At 44.4% G+C, this 20,449-nt stretch overlaps 3 protein-coding genes across 5 annotated transcripts; 2 read left to right on the top strand and 1 right to left on the bottom strand.

Moving 5' to 3' along the window:
* The first annotated feature begins 1,134 nt into the window (after positions 1 to 1,134).
* pmpca (peptidase, mitochondrial processing subunit alpha) lies at positions 1,135 to 6,333 on the top strand. The gene is made up of 13 exons (XM_076025751.1): positions 1,135 to 1,249; positions 2,045 to 2,247; positions 2,337 to 2,416; positions 2,511 to 2,593; positions 2,713 to 2,807; positions 2,906 to 3,006; positions 3,221 to 3,484; positions 4,022 to 4,114; positions 4,231 to 4,349; positions 4,532 to 4,622; positions 4,728 to 4,790; positions 4,890 to 5,034; positions 5,801 to 6,333. Exons 1-13 carry the CDS (start codon positions 1,203 to 1,205, stop codon positions 5,968 to 5,970), a joined length of 1,554 nt encoding a protein of 517 aa, XP_075881866.1. The 5' UTR covers positions 1,135 to 1,202; the 3' UTR covers positions 5,971 to 6,333.
* A 487-nt stretch (positions 6,334 to 6,820) lies between these two features.
* Positions 6,821 to 12,420, bottom strand: inpp5e (inositol polyphosphate-5-phosphatase E). 2 transcript variants are annotated; one of them, XM_076025750.1, is made up of 12 exons: positions 12,292 to 12,420; positions 11,785 to 11,875; positions 10,702 to 11,580; positions 10,463 to 10,586; positions 10,278 to 10,375; positions 10,034 to 10,158; positions 9,648 to 9,767; positions 9,446 to 9,553; positions 9,185 to 9,346; positions 8,971 to 9,086; positions 8,706 to 8,842; positions 6,821 to 8,169 (listed from the first exon to the last, which is right to left on the bottom strand). In XM_076025750.1, the coding sequence occupies exons 3-12, from the start codon at positions 11,502 to 11,504 to the stop codon at positions 8,037 to 8,039; spliced, it is 1,926 nt and encodes a 641-aa protein (XP_075881865.1). In that variant the 5' UTR covers positions 11,505 to 11,580; positions 11,785 to 11,875; positions 12,292 to 12,420; the 3' UTR covers positions 6,821 to 8,036. The 2 variants fall into 2 exon arrangements, with proteins under 2 accessions (XP_075881865.1, XP_075881864.1); XM_076025749.1 differs by lacking the exon at positions 11,785 to 11,875.
* A 1,516-nt stretch (positions 12,421 to 13,936) lies between these two features.
* On the top strand, positions 13,937 to 15,534 carry LOC142887855 (gamma-crystallin M2-like). Of its 2 annotated transcripts, none has more exons than XM_076025752.1 (3): positions 13,937 to 14,165; positions 14,883 to 15,125; positions 15,216 to 15,534. In XM_076025752.1, exons 1-3 carry the CDS (start codon positions 14,133 to 14,135, stop codon positions 15,495 to 15,497), a joined length of 558 nt encoding a protein of 185 aa, XP_075881867.1. In that variant the 5' UTR covers positions 13,937 to 14,132; the 3' UTR covers positions 15,498 to 15,534. The 2 variants fall into 2 exon arrangements, with proteins under 2 accessions (XP_075881867.1, XP_075881868.1); XM_076025753.1 differs by having other exon boundaries at positions 14,017 to 14,165; positions 15,219 to 15,534.
* The last annotated feature ends 4,915 nt before the right edge of the window (positions 15,535 to 20,449 follow it).

Raw genomic sequence — 20,449 nt, 5'->3', positions numbered from 1 at the left:
TCCAAAGCATCCAAGATTACTTTGTTGTGTGACCTAAATAAAACACTTTTCTGATGTTCTGTTTGTGATCTGGGAAACATTTTTTAACTAAGCTGATGTCAATTCATGCGACTTTTATTTTACAAGTAATTCCTTTGTCACCTATGTGATCTCTTTACATTCAATGATGAGAAGAGTGCACACAAAATGATTGTGTGAGTAGCTTCTGTCTCACTTGCACTGCTGCAGACACACAGCATACTGCAGTCTTGCTGGGCCCAGATGAAGTCCTTGCAAATGTAAATTGACCATCCATTCAGCATAATCAAATGGAAATGAAAGAACAAATGCACCGATTTATAATCTATGCAAGGGTGATTTTAATTAAGCAGACAAAGGCTGTTATAGCAGGCGAATTGTGACATTGTGGTATTCACGACAACATCAAACACCAACATCCACCAAAGGAGATGAAACATCTCACTTCTCTAAAATAATCTGTGCAACACGACATCTCTATTATGTTCTTTTTTTTTAAATCAAATTTTCTAATGTAATTAGTGCATGTATCATTTGTATCAAAACCAGCTTCAAGTTTGATTTCGACTTTTTGGTTTGGATAGAAAATACATTAAAAAAAAGAAGAAAAAAAGAACAATGCGCCAAATAAAGTTTTCCTATTAAAAGAGGAGAAAATAAATCAGCCAGATCATACAGTAAGGACATAAGGAAGCTTACACAACAGCTGCACAAGTCAACCTAGCGACGGTAGTTTAGAGAATGACGATCACAGGGCAGATAAAGATGGCCTGAGCAGCTCCTTTTATAGATTTATAAATTATGCACTTCCTAGGTTAGGGGTTAAAGCATGTGAATCATAGATCTTGATGAGATGCACAAGTTGGTTTTTGTTCCATTCCTCTATGACCTTTGTAGTGGCCATGGGGTCGTTTTAGTTTTTTTTCAGTGTTTCTGGGGGGAGGGGCGTTTGAGCAGATTTTCTAACTGTATCACATTTTTCACCACTCTTGACCTGTTTAACAAACTTAGTGAGAGTTGGAGCATGTTGAAGGGGTCGGATCCTAAATAATAATAACAATAATAATAGTAGTAATATTTTTGTATTTTTTTTTTTCCAACGACGTTATGGGTTCGTGCACCGGAAATGCTCCATTCGTCATTCTTGAGCATCCGGGGTCAATTTCTGATCCGGAGGATCCAAGATGGCCACTCACATGTCTAGATGTAGAACCTGGAGTCGTGTTCAAAGGTAGGCAGTGCTTCGAGCAGATGCTCTGAAAGTGTTGCTGAATTTGATTCAAATATCAAACATAACAATATTGTATAATCATTAGGATCCCTGTCACGCTCGTGCCTTGCTTAAGATGCGACTTTCAGCGACACTTGTTAGCATGATGCTAACTGCTATCTATGAAACCAGCCGTCGCAGGGCTCCTAGTAGGGCTTGCTTAATATTACATCATGAGGGGAGGACACTGGGGGAACTGTTTATGAGACTCTTGCTTATTGACGTGTGTGTCAAATGTTTTTCGTACATATTATATGTTCATAGTTAGAAAAAAAAATTACACAAAAGCTGCATGTTAAATGTTAAAATCTTACGATTTGTTAAATTCCTGTGAATTAACCTGGTCAGCAAATCAAACCATACTAATGGGATATTGTTGTTTGTCAATGTTAAGGCATTTTAAATTTAAAGATACTGTTTGCGCCAAATATACACTGATAATGCACTATTATTTAATGTGTTTTTCTATGCTGCATAATTACATATATCTTGCTCATATATTTGATGACTTCAGTATCTATCTGTAGTGTAGAAAGTTGTAAAGATGAGAGAAAAAAAAAGGTGTGTCCAAACTTTTGACTGGTAGTGTAAGTACTTCAATAATGTTAACGTGTTGACTGTTCCTTTTCCCCATACACAGAGAAAGGGCCACAATTGCTGTGTTATCCTGACTGGACTGTGCTTACACATTGGGTTTAATATTTTTTTATATGCAACAACAACAAACCCACTAACGCTGCTTTCTCATTAATAAAGGTTTGGCATCGCAGCTTACAGGAAGTACAGCAGCGGTGGCGGATACCCAAATATCTCCCTCTCAAGTCCGCTGCCTGGGATTCCCAAACCCGTGTTTGCCTCCGTAGACGGTCAGGAAAAGTATGAGACCAGAATCACTACTCTTGAAAATGGCCTCAAAGTGGCCTCTCAAAACAAGTTCGGTCAATTCTGCACAGTTGGAAGTAAGTTGCAGTGGGGAAAAGAAAAAAAAAAATGTTTGAACGATTATTCGTCTGCTAAAAAAAAAAAAATTGTCTTTCTTTCCTTTTAGTTTTAGTTAATTCTGGATCAAGACATGAAGCAAAGTATCCGAGTGGAATAGCACACTTTATAGAAAAACTAGCCTTTTCAGTAAGTAAAAGACATCAACCGCTAATCGAAGTGTCATGGGTAATGTTTTTTTTTATTTATTATTATTGCTCACGCAAGTGTTTCCTGTCCGCAGTCCACGGCTCAGTATGGCAGTAAAGATGAAATTCTTCTCACGTTGGAAAAACATGGAGGAATCTGTGACTGTCAAACATCGAGGTTTGTAATCAGAGGCACCGAGGCCTTATTTTGTGCACGTCAACTTTCCATTTGAGAACTGGCCCTCCCTCCTTTCTCAATATAAAAACAAAGGTCGGCGTCTTTGTTTTGCATTGCAGAGACACAACCATGTACGCAGTGTCTGCGGAGGTGAAGGGTCTCGACACGGTGGTCAGTCTTCTCTCTGATGCTGTCCTACAGCCACGGCTGCTTGGTGAGTCCCTCTGTCTCTTCAACAACAATTGAAAAAAACTGGGGAAAAAAAAAAAAGAAGCAAAAAGAGCCCTTTCCAAACTGTGCTTGCTGATGCAGAGGAAGAGATCGAGATGACCAAAATGGCTGTGCGCTTCGAGCTGGAGGATTTAAACATGAGGCCGGACCCCGAACCGCTACTCACTGAGATGATCCACGCTGTGAGTCGTTGCTGTAGACCCACCTGCAGCACGCCATCTATGTGTATTTTGAATATTTGAAAAAAAAAAAAAAAAAACTAAATCCCTGACACCTTTTTATACTGGAGGAATTATATTCAACTAAAATTGCGAACCAATTGGATTTTCACCGAGCTTCGTTGATTTACCTGCCGTGTCGTTTCCCCTTCGCATCGCCGCTCTTCGTTGTTCCCAGGCTGCGTACCGGGGCAACACAGTTGGACTGCCGCGCTTTTGCCCAGCAGATAACGTGGACAAGATAGACAAGGCGGTGCTCCACAGCTACCTGCAGAACTACTACTGTCCTGAGCGCATGGTGCTGGCCGGGGTGGGCATCGAGCACGAGCAGCTGGTCGAGTGCGCCCGGAGGTACCTGCTCAACGCGAGACCAGTGTGGGGAACGAGTTCGGGTGCCAATGTGGACCTCTCTGTCGCTCAGTACACCGGTGGCATCGTCAAGGTGAGCCGCTGCTGCTGCCCCAGTTCACGTTGCGATACGAAATTCGACACTTTTGTTTCATTTGTTGTTCATTCGATATTTGACGAGAGTTTTTTTTTTTTTTTTTTTTGTAAAATTAATATTGCGGAATAGTATTAATAATAGGCTAATTCCATTGTTGTTGCATTATGTCCACACGGAGCAGTCATTATATTTGGACAGTAGTGTCATGTGTGCAAATGAAGTGATTTCATACTCACTCATTAGCAAATCAACTGGCGTCAAAGACCTTTGGGCCTAGGTTTATTTGCCACAACTAACCTGTGGGTAATGGTTATAATAGACATTTCTTATTTATTTATTATAACACATGAATAGTGCACTGCATTTGCTGTCTAATGTATTTGATTTTTTTTTTTTTTATATATGTTGATCTCACCATAGTAATATATTGAAATCAACATCTGTTCGAGCAGATGTATATGTATACATGTGTGTGTATATATATACGTACATACAAAATCTGCATATAAAATCTGTATCCCTATGTTTTCCCAGATGGAGAAGGACATGTCTGACGTGAGCCTTGGTCCCACCCCGATCCCAGAACTCACCCACATCATGATCGGCCTGGAGAGCTGCTCCTTCCTGGTGGGTGTCTGCAGCCAGAGTCCTTCTGGACCCGGGAAGCCTTCTCACCCCATTTTGCGAGCTTATCTTCACGCACTGCAAACTCACAGGAAATGTTTGTATTTTTTCCTTTTCAGGAGGATGACTTCATCCCCTTCGCCGTGCTCAACATGATGATGGGCGGAGGTGGCTCGTTCTCTGCAGGAGGCCCAGGAAAAGGCATGTTCACCCGCCTCTACCTGAACGTGCTCAACAGGTGAAGTGCTCGTCCGTCCGTCCCCTTCTGTGTCTGCAGCTGCTCGGAGCCCATTCTAACTGTCTCGAAGCTCAGGCCAGCAAAATATTAGATGAAAAACCTGGGTTTCATGCAGTCGTTCAAAAAGCCACTTTGTTCACAGTTTTTTGTGTGTGTGTGTGTGTGTATTTTGCGTTTTGCAGGCATCACTGGATGTACAACGCTACCTCATACCACCACAGCTATGAGGACAGCGGTCTGTTGTGTATCCACGCCAGCGCCGACCCCAGACAGGTGCTTAACAAGCCGGATAGAACGGGGTTCGAGCGATGTATCATTGAGTCGTGGGTCAACTATGGATATTAATGTTTGCCTCTGATGTCATACACTCTTCCGCAGGTGCGAGAAATGGTGGAGATCATAACCAGAGAGTTCATTCAGATGTCCAGCAGTACAGGAGAGGTGGGCGAACTATCGTTGAGAATCATCTGGATGAGAATTCCATTCCATTTTTTTTTTTTTTTTTTTTTTTTTTATCTGACAATCAATGTGTATATCCAGATGGAGCTGGAAAGGGCCAAAACTCAGCTCAAGTCCATGTTGATGATGAACCTGGAGTCACGGCCGGTGATCTTTGAAGATGTCGGTCGCCAGGTTCTCTCCACGGGGAAGAGGAAGCTGCCACATGAACTTTGTCACCTAATAAGTGAGTATCAAGCAACCCTTAAGGTCCTGACACACCGGTAGCGAATTCGTGAGGCAAATAATTCACTTTAAAAAAATAAAAAAATAAAAAAATCTTGAAATCAATGCAACCTTCCACGCCGGCAGTGAATTTCCGTGGAGTGAATAGGCGAACGGCTGAACCTCGGACCAATCAAAATAATGTTGGCGTGTCGATGACGTAACCCGGCCCATGTGATTCTACCAGCAACACTTCTGCAACTAATTACCAAACAACGGGACTTGGTCTCATTCATTACTAAAATAGAATACAGCCTATTAGCCTTATATTCATACCTTACCGCAGACATGTAGCTAGCCGCTGTTCCCGCTCTTATCGTCTCTCTGTGATTTGTTCCCTCCCTCGGCAAACGTGAAGCCGGTTGATTGAGCGGTTCTTTCAAATTGTCCGACAGACATTCTAATGTACTGGTCGAAATTTCACTGGGTTAAATTTTAGCTCCTGCTGGATCTCCTCTCTCAAGAACAATATTAGGTGTAGCCAAAGAGTTCTATTCTTTTTCCTTTTCTTTTTTTAACTCAACCACCACCAGGACATCATCACTTGAGGATGTAGTCGACTCCATTTTTTCTTCCTGGCCTTGAAAGAAAGAGCCCCCAAAACTTTATTCGCTTATTAAATGTTTTTGCCCGGTGTGTGTAACAACCTTTACCACGAAAAGGTGCCTCGAATCTGCATGGACACTTAACGCGGTCACGGTTTGACTTTGCAAACACACTTTGTCCAGGTAACGTGACCGCGAGCGACATCAAGAGAGTGGCCACCAAGATGCTGCGCAGCAAACCCGCCGTCGCCGCCCTGGGGGACCTGACGGAGATGCCGACTTACGAACACATCCAGACGGCCCTGTCCAGCAAGGACGGGCGCCTGCCGCGCATGTACCGCCTCTTCCGATAGTCTGACGCCACTGTAAAAACACCACTGTAAATAACCTGGACTGAAAGATTACACTAGTGCTGCCTCGCAACGCCGCAGCCGACACTCGCTAGCCTCCGGGAAGGGGACTAGCTAGCGTGTGGAAGAAGGGCGAGGATTTTAAAAAGAAGGTCACATTTTACTTTACAGCTACATTTCCCCGCGTACAGCTAGAGTATTTATTTCTTGTTGATATGAAGCCATAGTTCAGCATTTAGCTGGAGTTTGGCCTTCAGAGAGACATAATACATCTGTTAAATGTAAACGTTGGTCCAAGCTCAGGTTAACTGACAGGGCAGTGTGTAATTAAAGTATCCTCATAAATGAATCTGCCTGTGGGCTCGAGGAATGAAGATCACTCACAAAGCAAGCGACCCTGTCGCGCTGATCACGTGTGTGGACGACAGAGGTGTTCAACAATCATTGGCTAAATGCAAACAGCTCAGAGTCGGATCCAGTTCACTGGACAGACTAAACGCTTCTGTTCTGTCTGGGAATCACGCAGCGTCCCTCGAAAGAAGCGTTCATTCTGTTTTGGCAAACGTGCGAAGCTCTGATGTGTTTCAGTATTTTCAATCTGTCGGTTTAAACCTTGTTTGTGGTCGTGGAAGTTCAGAGACTCGCGTCACGTCTTCAGCCGCATTTGCCGCTCACCAAACCACACTTGTGTTGCAGTGTTACGTGTCCTCCGACTGACGTGAATATTTTTAACTGTGTAAAATCCAAGTAAAAAAAAAAAAAAAAAAAAAAAGTAATACCACAAATAAACCAAAATATCTATATTTTAAGAGTGTTGCGTTGTGTTGTGATTCAAAGCATTCAGACCAGCCAATGTTTTTAAACTGTTTATTAGGCAACATTAGACAAACAGAGATGCAGCTTGAAAAAGAGATCCTGAAAAATGAGAAAACCCCCACAGGCACTTTATTTCTGGGACGGACTGCTCCTCATGCTGGGATCATAGTGGACCAACGTCGTACATACGGTACACGGGCAGCGTGTAGAACACAGCAGCCAGGTTACAGGTAAGGCATCAAGTCACAGTTTGTTATGAAGGATCACTTGACCCAGGAGGAGGAAAGTAGTGACGGGCATTAACAGTGTCAATCAAATAAGTCTTTCAAAACCGTATGTTTTTCTTGTAAGAACACAAACCAAAGCATGTCACAAGAAGTCAAAAACCCTGGAAATAAATGACTTGGTCAGTCTCCCTTTTTAGTGATATTAAGTTTCAGATGAAGTTAATAGTTTAGTTCAGCCCTCTCCCTGCAGGGCTTGAGCTGCTGTGTGAGTTGTAATGAAGACGTAATGTGGTGAGTTTTAAAGCCCAGCAGACGGTGTTCAACTGAACACGAGCTCTTCTGAAAGCACACAAGGAGTGACGTCGAAAGTGTTCTCGGAAAAACAATTCTCGGTTGAGGCATCTCGGCCGTGTGGCTTTTTGAAAAATGCTTTAAAAATCACATTTGTCCTTTTTTTTTTAAAAATGTATGTGGTGTCAACATTTTTTTTTACACAACCAACAACTGGCAAATATCTCAATGGCTTAAAATGTGCCTCGAAAGTTCAATACAGCTTCTTTTTAAAGCCTTCTGATGAACTTCAGGCATTTCAACACTGACTGACAATCATAAAACACAACGTGCGTCGCACTACTGAACACATAGAAAAGACTTAGTTAAACAATGCAGTTACACAAATTCTTGAAGTTTTAATCGGTTTAAACATCTATGACACCCCCGGCCGCGCCCCTGCTGTCTGAGTTATGTTTGATTTGGGTGGGGGGGGGGGTTGAATAAATAAAGGCCTGACTGCCGACTGCTGCCGTGCCCGGCTGATCTCGAGGTCCCTGCCCTCAAAAGTGCAGCCCGCCAATCACGCACACGCACACACAGCTCCTACCAGCAGGGGGCGACATCTGCTCGGCACTGCGACCTGCGCTGAGCTTCGAGCGGGTAAGACAACTCTGGTTTGTTTTCCCTGTGGTCCTTCTCTTCCCACCGGGGAAAAAGTCCCGCGTCTGGTCTCCGGTCCAGTCGGTGAGACGTTCACGCGATGGTGCAGATGGTGCTGCTGCCCTGATTCTTCATGGCCTCCCTCCTTTTCAGCTCTCTGGTGATTCTCCTCCTGATGCCCTCCAGGTACAGGCCTCGATCGAACTGGCCCGCGCACAGGGGGATGCTGAGAGGAGAAGTCAGAGTTTTCGGTTTGCTGGAGAACCGCAGAGTTTCTCTGAAACCGCGCCAAGCTGCCCCACTGGTGTCTATGGCTGCGTTCAGACTGCAGGCCAAACTCATTCAAATCACAATTCTTCTCAAATAGGGACTGACTGTCGACACTGTTTTTATCAAGTGTCCAAGTGGGACTTCTGTCTGCTCCATTACCTTAGAGCTCTGCACCTGCAATGGCGCTCTGTGGTCTTGCGCCGCGTGGAGTGACATCACGGACGGTCAAAAGCCATCGGTGTGTTTGAAGCTGTTCAGACTCAAGACGCATCTGGCCAAATGCCGTATGAAAGTACCTCGAGCCGTCTTGCAAAAATCGGATTTCGTTTGATTTGCGACTGTTCAGACTACAAAAGAGCCACCCGGTTTCAATCTGGATGGGCTAAAAATCGGATTCTGGCTGGCAGTCTGAACGCGTCTCAGGAGGGTAAAGATCTGAAAACGTGGATAATACTGGGACTTTTAAATGCTTTAAAGGACAGTGGGACTCACTTGTCTCTTCCTGGCCTCAGTTTGACCTGAAAGACCCCAATGACGGGCCGGTGGTCTGAGGTCTTGATGGCGGAGCAGCTCCTGTACTTGACCACTTTGATGTCCTCAGCCTGTCGACTCTTGAACAATATCCGGTCCTGCAAAGCCATCGGGACAAACTTTAAATTGTGAAAGAGTGCGGATGAGATTAGTCATTCTGTGATGGTGTTGGACAGCTGATGCCATGCAGAGCTAGATTAGTTTTTTTTTTTTTTTTTTTTTTTACTGTGTATGAAGGAGTTCTCTGTTTTGACGTGGTGTCGTAGACGTCGCAGCCGACATCGAACTTGTACGTGGGGAGGAAGCGTATCGGCGCCTCCAGGAAGCCTTTAAATATGGAGCCTGGAGGGCAGAGCAGCACACGTGCAGGGCGACGATCATTTTTCAGCACTGCCTGGAAAAGATTTTGGTTCTTGCCAGGAGAAAAAAGGCGAGCGTACCGTCGTTTATCTCTTTGGTGAGCTGGTCGTGCTCCAGCAGGGGGCTCATTTCACCGCCCGCTATGCGGCTCAAGATGTTCTCCACCTCGGCTCGCTCCTTGCTCAGCCGAAAGTTAAAATCCCCGAACCAGAAGACCTGGTCGAATCTCGTCGTGACGTCAGCTGCAATCGCAGAAAAGGTGTTGTTTTTTTTTGTTTTTTTTTCATTAGAACTCGAGAGTGCTCTTGGGACAGAAACGGCACAGAATCAAGGAGTCTCACATGGTGTGGAGCGGTAAGGGTTGGTGTCTGGAAGGCCTTTCGGAAGAGCCAAGGCCTCGATAATCTTGTTGTAATCTAGGATTCTCTCGTACACTTTGGCATCTCCAGCTGAAGAGGAGAAAGACACACAAATAATCTGAGTTTCAAAATACAAAACAAAAGACGAAAATCAAACCGCAAAGAAAGAAATACTTCCACCTACAGGTGAAATGGGAGGTGATGAAGAGGAAAGACGTGCCAAAGAAGACAAAGGCCACGCCCACAGCTCCTTTGGTCTTGATCTGGGAGATGATCCTGGTGGTGACAGTGGCATGCTCCACTTCTGTGCAGGTCAAAGACAATACAGACAGAATTTGAGACGCAATGGTATTTTCAATTTCTTCTTCGAGAGAACTGGAATTTCCAAATGAAGTCGTCACCGGCCCACGCGAGCCCATCAGCCTTTACACTCGTAAATCTAGCAGCATAGAAAAAGAAATAGCTGATGCCACAAGTGGCGAGGGAGAAACAAGTCGCAAAGTGACATTGTTGAAATGAGGGTTGCGTGAAGCGCCTTGGTTGTGCTACTGTATTGCATGAGACGCTGACCTGAGCAGAACCAGATGAGATCTCGTCGCACAAACACAGTCAGATACAAAACACCATGTGAGGCTGCGTAGAGCATCACATAGTGAGGACCCAGGGTCTCCTGCAGACGGGTCTCCCACTCCCTCCTGCACACATATTCAAAGCAAAGGGATCTGCTTTATCACCACCAGGCTTACTAAACATGTACAGAATGACTCACGCCTGACCAGATATCACGGCCAAGATCGAACAATGCATGGTGCACCTGTCAGGACAGCCCTCCTGGACCCCGATAACGTAAAAGTCTTGTGCAAATTCAGAGTCTGTTGGAAGGAGGAGGTCGTCCAGGTTGTCTGGGAGGCCCTGAAGGTGAAAGGAACTTTAGTTGCAACTTGGCAGACTTGGCAGTATTTGAAATGACAGGCTGCTGAGGTCACTTTCCAGGTCTACCTTCTCTCCCTGCATGTTCCACGTGGTGATGTAGACGCCCACTTTCCTGTCAGGGAAGTAGCGGTCCAGCTCCTCGGACCCCAGCAAGGCACCACCTCCCAGCAAACTGCCCTCGAGGAAACTCCTAGGAACACACAAAACTGAGTTTGTAAAGAGAAATTCACCGATAAGAAAGACGGAGTCACGTGAGATCACGCTTGTGCGTCCACTGTGTCGTCCGTCTGATGTGCCGACTGTACCTGTTCCTCACATCCTGGGGTCGGATGGGGCTAAGCACACTGTAGGTGGATCTCATGGAGCTCACCGAGGCACAATCTGAACCCATGCTCTCCAGGAGCCGACTGTCACTCAGGTTCCTGTGGAGTTTCTCCCTCTCTCTGGCCAGCACAGCGTAATCCAAACAATCCCTGTCAATCCTATTAGCTGCCCTCAAATTGGCCGAGGCAAATCTCATCTCCAGCGCAGGCAGGGTCCCCGTGTGCTGCACCGGAGACAGACGCACCTTGGCAGATCTGACACGTTGCTCCGTGCCGTCGCTCTGCTGGCTGCGCGGCCTCCTCTCGTACTCAGACAAACTGCTGCCCCTGTCCCGGAAGACATGGGATCCCGTCGTGAATGTGGAGAGGGATCTGCCGTTGGAGTCCTGGAGGTTCCTGACGCCCGGGCACCCTCCGGCGCAGGGTCCGCCCGGAGCGGCGGCCGTCTGGTCATCTCTGAGCGAGTCTGAGGAGGATCCGGTCTCGGTCGGGTCGCTCAGGCTCTCCTGGCTGTTCCTCAGCCTCCTCGTTCTCACCGTGTCCTCCGCAGAGTCGCTTTTGCCAGGCTTGGGTCGCCTGGGTTGGGGAGGCGGTCGAGGCTGGTAAGGGCTGAGGTCCCCCTCTGCCTTGCATGCGGACACTTTGAGGGCACTGCTGTTCTCCTTGCAGGTCGCCACATCTTCCCGAGGGGAGTTGAACGGCCGGCTGTCAGCGACGGCTGAATCCCCTCTGTCAAAGGTCTTAGATGAGTGATGGAGAGGGATGTCCTCTCCATTGTTAGTCATCGTCTCGTCATGTCCGGCACCGGCTTTGGGCGGGCTGAAGAGGCTTAGTCATGGCAAAGTCTCCAGTCGCTGTTTCCTGCGGCACAGAGGGTGTTTTAAGTTCTTGTTTAAGTAATTGACAGCTGCAATTTTATTATTATTATTATTATTATTATTATTATTATTAATAATAATAATAATAATGATAATGATAATGATAATGATAATAATAATAATAACTGCATTTGTATCATTTAATTTGTGTCTCAGTATATATATCATTGTATTCTAAAAGCCTGACCAGGGACAAAGACTGCAAATTAGCTGAAGATAGACGTCTTATATGCATCACATTTTCCATTTTCCTCGTGGCGATGTTGTATGTAGCACCCCTGTTGAATAAACATTAAAATAATTCAATAAATACGTTCGCATTTTTACTCGCTTCAACCATTGGCGAATTGCAGCGGACTAATAACTACCGTAAAATAGCATAAGGCCAATATTAGCCCTGGCCAAATGAAATGAAATCAAAGACCGAAGCGAACACTCGCTACTTTCAAGCAAGTGATGTGGTTTCTGATGACTAATATCATGGCAGCTTCCTATCTACAATGTAAGAATAGTTTGCAACCATTCCGTAGCAAGTGGAGCAGAGCATCGCAAGAATAGTTTATATAACTTAGCATAACGGTAGCTTCATTGAGGCTAGCTAGGCTAACCTTTAAGATTGACCATAATAACATCAAATTACGAAACGAGCAAAGTAGCTGCAGTAACCGTAACGATAAACGTGACATAAAAGTACCTCTCGCTTTCTGTTACACTGTTTGTAGTTTCAGAGTAGAGATATTTTTCAGCTGCTCGATAACTTCCTTAGCAACGTTTGACAACACATGTTGTTACTAAGACAAGAGAGTCGCCACGGAGAGCGCAGCGTTTGTCACAGCGCCTCTATGTGTTCACAAGAGAAACTACGGATTTTATGAGAAGGTCAATGATGATCCAGGTGGGAAAGAATACCGTTACTACTGCTACCCTCCTGTTTTTGTTTTAATAATTTATCATTAAAAAAGACAATTCAGGGGGTAGTTTTTCCTCATATTTTTGACAATGAACTAGGAGTGAAAGCTACAGCTGGCTATTAGTGTGAACTGAACAGCAACAAAGTGTTAAAGTAACAATGGGGAAATGTGAGTTGTCTGAGGGCTGCCCCCTAAATGCTTGTATAAATCCTGGATTGTAAATACATAAGAATTCAAAATTGGACACAGAGATGAATTCCGATGCATTGTTTCAGGCAGTATGTATATATATGTAGAATTCAAAATTGGACACAGAGATGAATTCCGATGCATTGTTTCAGGCAGTATGTATATATATATATATATATATATATATATATATATATATATATATATATATATATATATATATATATATATATATATATATATATATAAACATATATAAACAATAACTTAATCATAAATCAGACAGAATCAGACAGAATTTTATTATTTATATTACTTATTTTCAAAAAAAAAAAAGAAAAAAGAAAAGGTGTTAGATAGAGCATATTCATTCATTCATTCATCTTCTATACCCGCTTATTCCTATTCAGGATCACGGGGGTCTGCTGGAGCCTATCCCAGCTGTCTTAGGGCGAAGGCAGGGTGACACCCTGGACAAGTGGCCAGTTCATCACAGGATAGAGCACATGTGATCAGTAAACCTGTTCAATTCAAAAACTTTTAGTGCCATGAAGCAACGCAAAATATTTAGATTGTAGATAGTTCAGGCTTCACAGGATCAACAAGATAAAATAAAATGGCTAAAATCATATATAATACACATACATACATACATACATACATACATACATACATACATACATAAATAAACAAACTTTCTCTATTATAGTTTCTTGGTTGGTTCTTTGTTCTCTATACATTAATTACAGTACGTTAACCACAGAATGCACTGAAGTCCTTGTCCTACTACCACTTAAATGTATTTATTAAACAAATGATCTATTGTCTTTGTGATGTGATCTAATACAATATATAAGGTAATGTAAGTAGACAGAGATAACATTAAGAAACAGTCTCCGTTATATATATATATATTTTTTAAATCCCCATGTCTTCTCATCTAACATAACAGTACTTTAAAATGTGTATTTAAAATTTTTGCTATGCTGCAAAATTAATGTCAATACCAAAAAATGAATTTAAAGGAATTATGTATAAAATATATACCACACAGAGAGCTGAAAGAAAATGTCAGTAACATGAAAAATGATATTGCTGACAGAACATAGCATCACAGTGTTTGTGACCTCTGATTGTTAACCCCTTTGGACCTCTGAGTGACCTTGCCCCCCCCTCTCCCAACCCCCATTATCCCACAACCACACAATGTGTGAAAAATGGTTGCTGAAAGACACCAGCCCATGGAAATGTGGACAATCCTGTCATATTCTCAGCATTTCTGCGGGACGGTTGCTGGCTCAGGGCTTTTGGGGACAAAGGAAGCTGGCATGTTGGTCAGGTATAAAAGGAAAGGGTTAAACCAGGTGTGGTACAGTTCGGTGCAAAGGCAACATCAGCAGCACTTACAGGCAGCAGCGGACCACTGACCAACACAATGACCTCCACTGGAATGAACACCATGAGCAGGGTAAGCTCAGTGAATTTCCCTGAAATCTCACACATCCTTAATGTTCGAATGTATCTTAGCATTCTTATGGTGATGAATTGTCACTGGAAGACCTTGGTGTCTATTAGTATTTTGGCAATATTTTGTCAAGAAAAAAAAAAAAGAGTAGTGATGATATTTTCTCGACACCCATGTGTAGGTTTATCCAGAGTATGGGGATAAATAATGACGAATCACAGCTCACCATTGAGCAGCCTCATGTGTGGTGAGGCACCTACGAACTAGCTAGCAGCTAGCTTAACTGGCGTTCAAAAAAAAAAAAAAAGTGTGAAGGCTCCACTTTCAATCAGATAGTCAAAAGGTTCATCACTCATGTTGTGTTTTTAAAATCGATACCCCATTTACAAACATTTTTCATGGGCCTGTATGTTGCCCTGAAACACAGAGTTTCGTCTGTCTGCTTAAAGAGGTGGTTATTTTAGATGGAAAAAGCTCCTAAAGTAATTCTTGACGAAAAGACTTTTCAAACCTAAACCGAAGCAGCGAGTCAGTGGACAATGTGTCTCTGCTGCCCTCCAGTGGCCGATGTAGCAATTAGCCGGGTTTTTTTCTACTAATGTCACCTTCAAAAACATGTAGGGTGTATTTATTTATTTATATATATATTTAGGTTTCCCTTCCATTCAGCTTCGCCGCACAGCTCCTTTTCATCCTTCTCCTCCTTCTCCCTCCCTTCAGATCATCTTCTACGAGGAGAGAAACTTCCAGGGTCGCTCCTACGAGTGCATGAGCGACTGCCCTGACATGTCCTCCTTCCTGAGCAAGTGCCACTCCTGCAGGGTGGAGAGGGGCTGCTTCATCGTGTACGACCGCACCAACTACATGGGCAACCAGTACATGCTGAGGCGTGGCGAGTACGCCGACAACATGAGCATGATGGGCATGAGCGACTGCATCAGGTCCTGCCGCATGATCCCCATGGTAAGATCTGACGCGGGCCCCGCAGAAGGCACCACAGCTCCCGAGCTCTCGCCGGAGATTAACAGCACTCCCTGTTGTTCTTATGCCCAGCAGCACAGAGGATCCTTCAGGATGAGGATCTACGAGAGGGAGAACTTCAGCGGTCAGATGATCGAGCTGATGGAGGACTGTGACAGCATCATGGAGCGTTTCCGCATGTCCAACTGCCTGTCCTGCAACGTGATGGAGGGCCACTGGCTGATGTACGAGCAGCCCCACTACAGAGGCCGCATGGTGTACCTGAGGCCCGGCGAGTACAGGAACTTCATGAGCCTGAGCGGAGGCAACATGAGGTTCATGAGCATGAGGCGCATCACCGACTCCTGCATGTAGGCTTCCTTTGCACTGATTAAAGCTGTCGTAACCTAAACCGCCAATGGAGTTTGAGTTTTCTCTTGCACTTCTCAAGGCTTTCAGCCGCACGCTTAGTTTACACAGTCACACCAGTTCTGGTGCAACCAACCCTTCAATCACAACATTGAAAACATTATCATCACTTTACAAAACGCTACATCACTTTCCATTCACATTAAAAAAAAAATAAAAAAATCTGAAAAATCTGAATAAAATCCAAGATAGGAAAACGTGAAAGCATTTATATTAATTGCAACCAAAATCCATTTAAAAACTCCCCCCCAAAATATATATATATATATTTAGATGAATAATCAGTGTAAAGGCTTGGAGGCTACTGGAGCTTCTGCTCCCTTTTTTGTTTAGTGTCAGTAGAAATCTGTTCCGCAGCTCCCAGAAGTTTAGGCTGAGTGGAATTAGACCCATTATGTCTACCACCATTCGACATAGTAAACTTGGACATTGTCAAATAAGTAGTTATCACAGTATTTGTTTGTCTTGTTCGAGCCTCGTGTCTTTTTCAACGTCCGAAGATGTAAATATTGTCTTTGGATCCTCTAACTGTTTCTGCTTGACTGAATGATAACAATAATAACACAGTCTGACTAAAGAAGACGTTTTTGAGATGTGGATAATTGTGTCAGTGATGGCGGCAAACTGGTCCCGGCAGTTTTGTCCATGAATCAAATTAAAAACAAGTGCCGATTTCTCAGATGCACTGTGTTGGTAGTGGTGGCACAGATTCACCTTCCCCCTGGATGCATTTTATTACCCCAATAATCCACAGAATTCTTCATCACGAGGCCATTGTCTGGTCATTCTTCCTCTCAGAAATGCATTAACGGGATAGATACTGGATTTATGTTAATTAACACGGGGCAACTAACAAGAAGAACAAGTAGTGTGTCTTTGTCGCTCAGCACTTGAAGTGTAAACAAGCCACTCTTCAACTCCAAGGCCCATTAAAGATTCATAACTCGTTGTTATGTAAAAAAAAACAAAAAACAAAACAAAAACCTCCCGCAGGTCTACACAAAAAGCGTTTTGACCAATTGCGTCCATGTAAATATGGCTACACGCCTCAGTGGAGGATTACAGAGGCACATGTCTCTTTATCTTCCCCTCCTTCTCCTTCACTCTCTCCTCTTCCTCCAGAGAGCGGGCCAATCCTGCGAGTGAGCGCCGAGCTGATGCTCCGATACGAGCTTCAGCCTAATGAGGATCAGAAACATCTTAATAAAGACCCATAATCCACCACTTAATCCCTCATTACAGAATCATCTGCATTCAGCGGCCCTGCTCCCCAGCGCCACGGCGATGGCAAATTTCAGGCCCATTGTTATACTTCCCCTCGTCTCTCACCGAGGGCAATGTCTCCCTTTGTCTCCCCTCGGTGTCAGTTATATTTGATCCACTCTCATTAGACTTTCAGACGAGATGAGCCTGGAAAAAAAAAGTGCTTTTGTGTGCACTTCTATATCTTGTGTCTGAAATGGAAAATGAGACATATGCCTAATGAGGAGGAGATGGACTGGGACGTGGAGATAGGGAGCGAATTGTCAAGGAGGAAGTGAGCGTGACCGAGTCTGTCAAAGGACACGCTTTCTAGGCGTCGACTCTGACGGCGATTATGATTTCTGAGAGTGTAAAAATTAGCGCAAAATGGAACAGATGGATTAAAGTTTAAAGCTGGGCCCTGGAGGGATTCTGTGCTTCCGTTTAGTGCAGCGTGGAGACAAAAGTTGGAGAAGTTTCAGCCAAGTTGAAATAATTGCCATGTTTGGTCTTCAGGTCTGCTTAGAGTTGCCAATCGTCCCGTGGAAAATACGGAATTGTCCCGTTTTGAATGGACGCGGGACGTATTTCCGAGTTGTCTTGAACGTAAATGTATTTCGGATGCAAACTCTCGTACAGTTTGCGTTCAAAACACTAATCTACATAGCTGTACCTACCATACCATTTAAATCATTTATAAGTAGCTCAACACACACACACACACACACACACACACACTCACGTTTCACATTTTGAGAGCGTAATTGCACTGTTGTACTGTTGTATGTACAGCTGCGGCGAGTCCGCTGCCTGCTTGCTTGAGGCCTTTTTCCTTGTGTCTCCCAAACACACACGCATTGAAACAAGCACAATCATTGGACACACTCCAATTTACAACAGGCACTTTTAATAGAGAATTATGTGTCAGGAGAGGAAGGGGAGATTTTTCATTTGCGTGAGGCAGCTGGATGATCCCTGTGAGGTTTGGATAATTAGCCCCATGTAGGTGTAGAGAATGCTGATGTCTAACCCCGGCTAGCCCTCACGCTTCATTACGCCGTGTACAGGGGTGAGCAGGAGGTGGACGTGGATAAAACAAAACAAATAAAACTCATTAAAGGCACCCGCGTGGCTGGAAAATCTCACTCTTCGGCATGTCGGCACACGAGGCATCATTAGCTGCGGTCAAAGGAGACCTCAAGATATGAAGCAAGATCAAAGCTGCCGGAGCTCAATGTCTTTTAACCTGAGGCAGGATTTTTTAATCAGACACCTTTTTAGCAGGTCTCCACAATCTGGTACCTGGTGTTGGCTGGCGGAGAAAAATCACTTTGCATAGCCATGGAGAAGCCTGAGATGAAAGTTATTGATGATATGTCCTTCGGTGCACCCATGGCATCCCCTGGTTTTAAAGAATGGTTAATTTTTTTGTGCTGAAATATAGATGTGGGTCCTTCGATAATTCTATAAAATCATACATTTATCTCAGTGGAAATAAGCAGGTTTCCCATGTCTTTTCCCACATGCAATTCATTTTGCATGGGTTCAGGTTGAGGATAAGGAAATTTCTTTCTGACATTTTTTAAGAGATGATTTTGTCTTCGTTTTTGACAGATTCTACTGTCGGGATGGCAATAATTAGCAGTAACGTGTTAATATCCATAGCAGCATCCATGCCAAAGAAGACAACACAGCACTTGTCGTAACTAAGGAACCAAACAAAACACACAGATCACAAAAACAGCCTCTGAATCATCTCCGGAGAGGATGTTTTGCTCCAACATGCTGGGTCTAATCGTTACAAAAACGTCGCATTTAGATCGGTTACTTTCGCCGTGACTTCACTGATTCTCTCCAGATGTGTCTCCACAGGTACGGTGTCCTCACCGCTCGGCCTCTTTTTTTTTTTTTTTCTTTTCTTAATCTGCTCCATTTGCAACCTGCGGCGATGGGAGAGTGAGCGTGTGCCAGCAGACACAGCTGTAACTCGGGTCACTCGATACGATCTGCAGCCAACAGACACGAGAGACACGTTAGAGGCCCGGGCAACGCGCCGGTGGCAGGCTGACTGAGCGACGGCACCGGGCCGTGACGGAGCCCGGGCACACGTGAAAACACAGAGATCAGAGCAGGGATCAGTGTAAACAGCGTGTGGAGCTCAGAGGTGAGCGTCAGTTGAGTAGGCGGAGTCATGCTGTCTGCCACAATAAGTCATGACCAGGCCCCCAGAATCCAAGACGACGGTCCGTTGATTTCAATGAACTTGCTCACCCAGCGCACACGCCCGAAAAGCTTTTGGCTTCCGCTTTAATGGGCCCATAGAGCGTGCGCAGTAGTGTCACTTCCCATCATGCCTCTGTAACTCAGGTGAGTTCTGATCTATTTGGCCAATCAGAAGGATTCTGGAGAACGTGACTTACAGACACGTCAGGATGCAGCCAATGAGAACGAGCTGAGACACAGCAGCACGGACGAGGTTGTGACGTCACGCTGGGAATAAACTATTTTCTGTTGATTTTCTGGCCTTTATAATTGTTGTAAACGACTAAAAGACCATAACTGAAAAATCTACAATAGAAAGATTTTCCATGAACCACGTTTCAGGCCACGGTCGTCCTGTCAGACGTTTTAAAGGAGTTTATTTTTGTGTTGAGGTCTATGGGAAAAAGTATTTTTGCTGCAGTACCTCGAGTGGCCACTGGGTAAAATCACCTTGCGAGTCCGGTCTCCGGTTCTTATAATACATCCACGGTCGTGACACACAGCACTGATGCAACACTGAGACCCAACCACAACTTTTACACTTCAGCTTGATCAGTATTAAAATTTAAAAACTCTTTTTTTGCTTGTTTTTTTCGTTCATCAGCGCATCTCTCTTTCCCAAGCAGCTCCCTGAAAAATCTCCATCTCCCATTTCCAGCTGTCGCTGATACAACCCCCGCTCTGCCGGAGGAATGTCAGGCTCCAGCTGTGTGTATTTCTACTTGTCGGTCTTCTTCCTCTTGTTTGTTGCCGTTGGACGCTCTGCTAAAGGAACAAACAGTGGATTTCAGTTTGGCTCCTAGCGTCAGATTCCAGGGAGGCGGTGAGAGGAGAGTGGACGTGGCAGCGGTGGGACGCAGCCTGGACCTGGACCTACTATTGTGTCTGTCCACTGTCCACTCCGCCTTCCCACATATATAAAGCCGTCATCCTGAACTGATCAGCAGTAGCTGGGGGTCAGACTGCGACCTTTGACCGCTTGTGTGCGCTAGCGTGAATATGATTGTCTAACAGCTCATGGGCACTTTCTTATAAACAAGCTTATTTAATTATTGCAAAATGTGGAATTCAGGGGTTGATGTTGGGTGATGAAGGGTGCTGGACAGGCAACCAGATTAGATAATTCGGTAGCAGGCCAGTTGGGGGCGCTGCGTCATTTGTGGGGTGGCAATTTTCCTAGATATAAGTCAATGATTATAGAAAAATGCTGCGCACCAGTGCTGATGTGAGAATGACAGAAAACAAAAGCTGAATCCCTGGAAACCTTTTTCATTTCACTTTGGTCTTTTATTCTATCCATGTGTTGATAGGTACCGCCAATATTATGTGTTGACTGAAGTGGTCCTGAGACTTTTCACAACTTTAAGTGTCTGCTTTATTGGATTAACCTTTGA

The sequence above is a fragment of the Nelusetta ayraudi genome, unplaced genomic scaffold, assembly GCF_046127955.1.
Source record: "Nelusetta ayraudi isolate G7.1 ecotype Tasmania unplaced genomic scaffold, CSIRO-AGI_Nayr_v1 ptg000018l, whole genome shotgun sequence".
In the NCBI taxonomy this organism is placed as follows: Eukaryota; Metazoa; Chordata; class Actinopteri; order Tetraodontiformes; family Monacanthidae; genus Nelusetta; species Nelusetta ayraudi.
Note: the sequence above shows the minus strand (reverse complement) of the source record. Positions and strands in the feature narration are given on the sequence as shown.

Bases quoted from the DNA above. Each gene is read 5' to 3' on its own strand.
- pmpca (XM_076025751.1), top strand. From the start codon at position 1,203: ATGGCCACTCACATGTCTAGATGTAGAACCTGGAGTCGTGTTCAAAG. The intron at 2,248-2,336 runs GTAAGTTGCAGT...CTTTCCTTTTAG, and splicing joins TCAATTCTGCACAGTTGGAA to TTTTAGTTAATTCTGGATCA. The intron at 4,623-4,727 runs GTGCTTAACAAG...ACTCTTCCGCAG, and splicing joins CCAGCGCCGACCCCAGACAG to GTGCGAGAAATGGTGGAGAT.
- inpp5e (XM_076025750.1), bottom strand. From the start codon at position 11,504: ATGACTAACAATGGAGAGGACATCCCTCTCCATCACTCATCTAAGACC. The intron at 10,159-10,277 runs GTGCACCATGCA...ATATGTGTGCAG, and splicing joins CAGGAGGGCTGTCCTGACAG to GAGGGAGTGGGAGACCCGTC. The intron at 9,347-9,445 runs GTGAGACTCCTT...CTGCGATTGCAG, and splicing joins CCCTTACCGCTCCACACCAT to CTGACGTCACGACGAGATTC.
- LOC142887855 (XM_076025752.1), top strand. From the start codon at position 14,133: ATGACCTCCACTGGAATGAACACCATGAGCAGG. The intron at 14,166-14,882 runs GTAAGCTCAGTG...CCCTCCCTTCAG, and splicing joins GAATGAACACCATGAGCAGG to ATCATCTTCTACGAGGAGAG. The intron at 15,126-15,215 runs GTAAGATCTGAC...TCTTATGCCCAG, and splicing joins CCTGCCGCATGATCCCCATG to CAGCACAGAGGATCCTTCAG.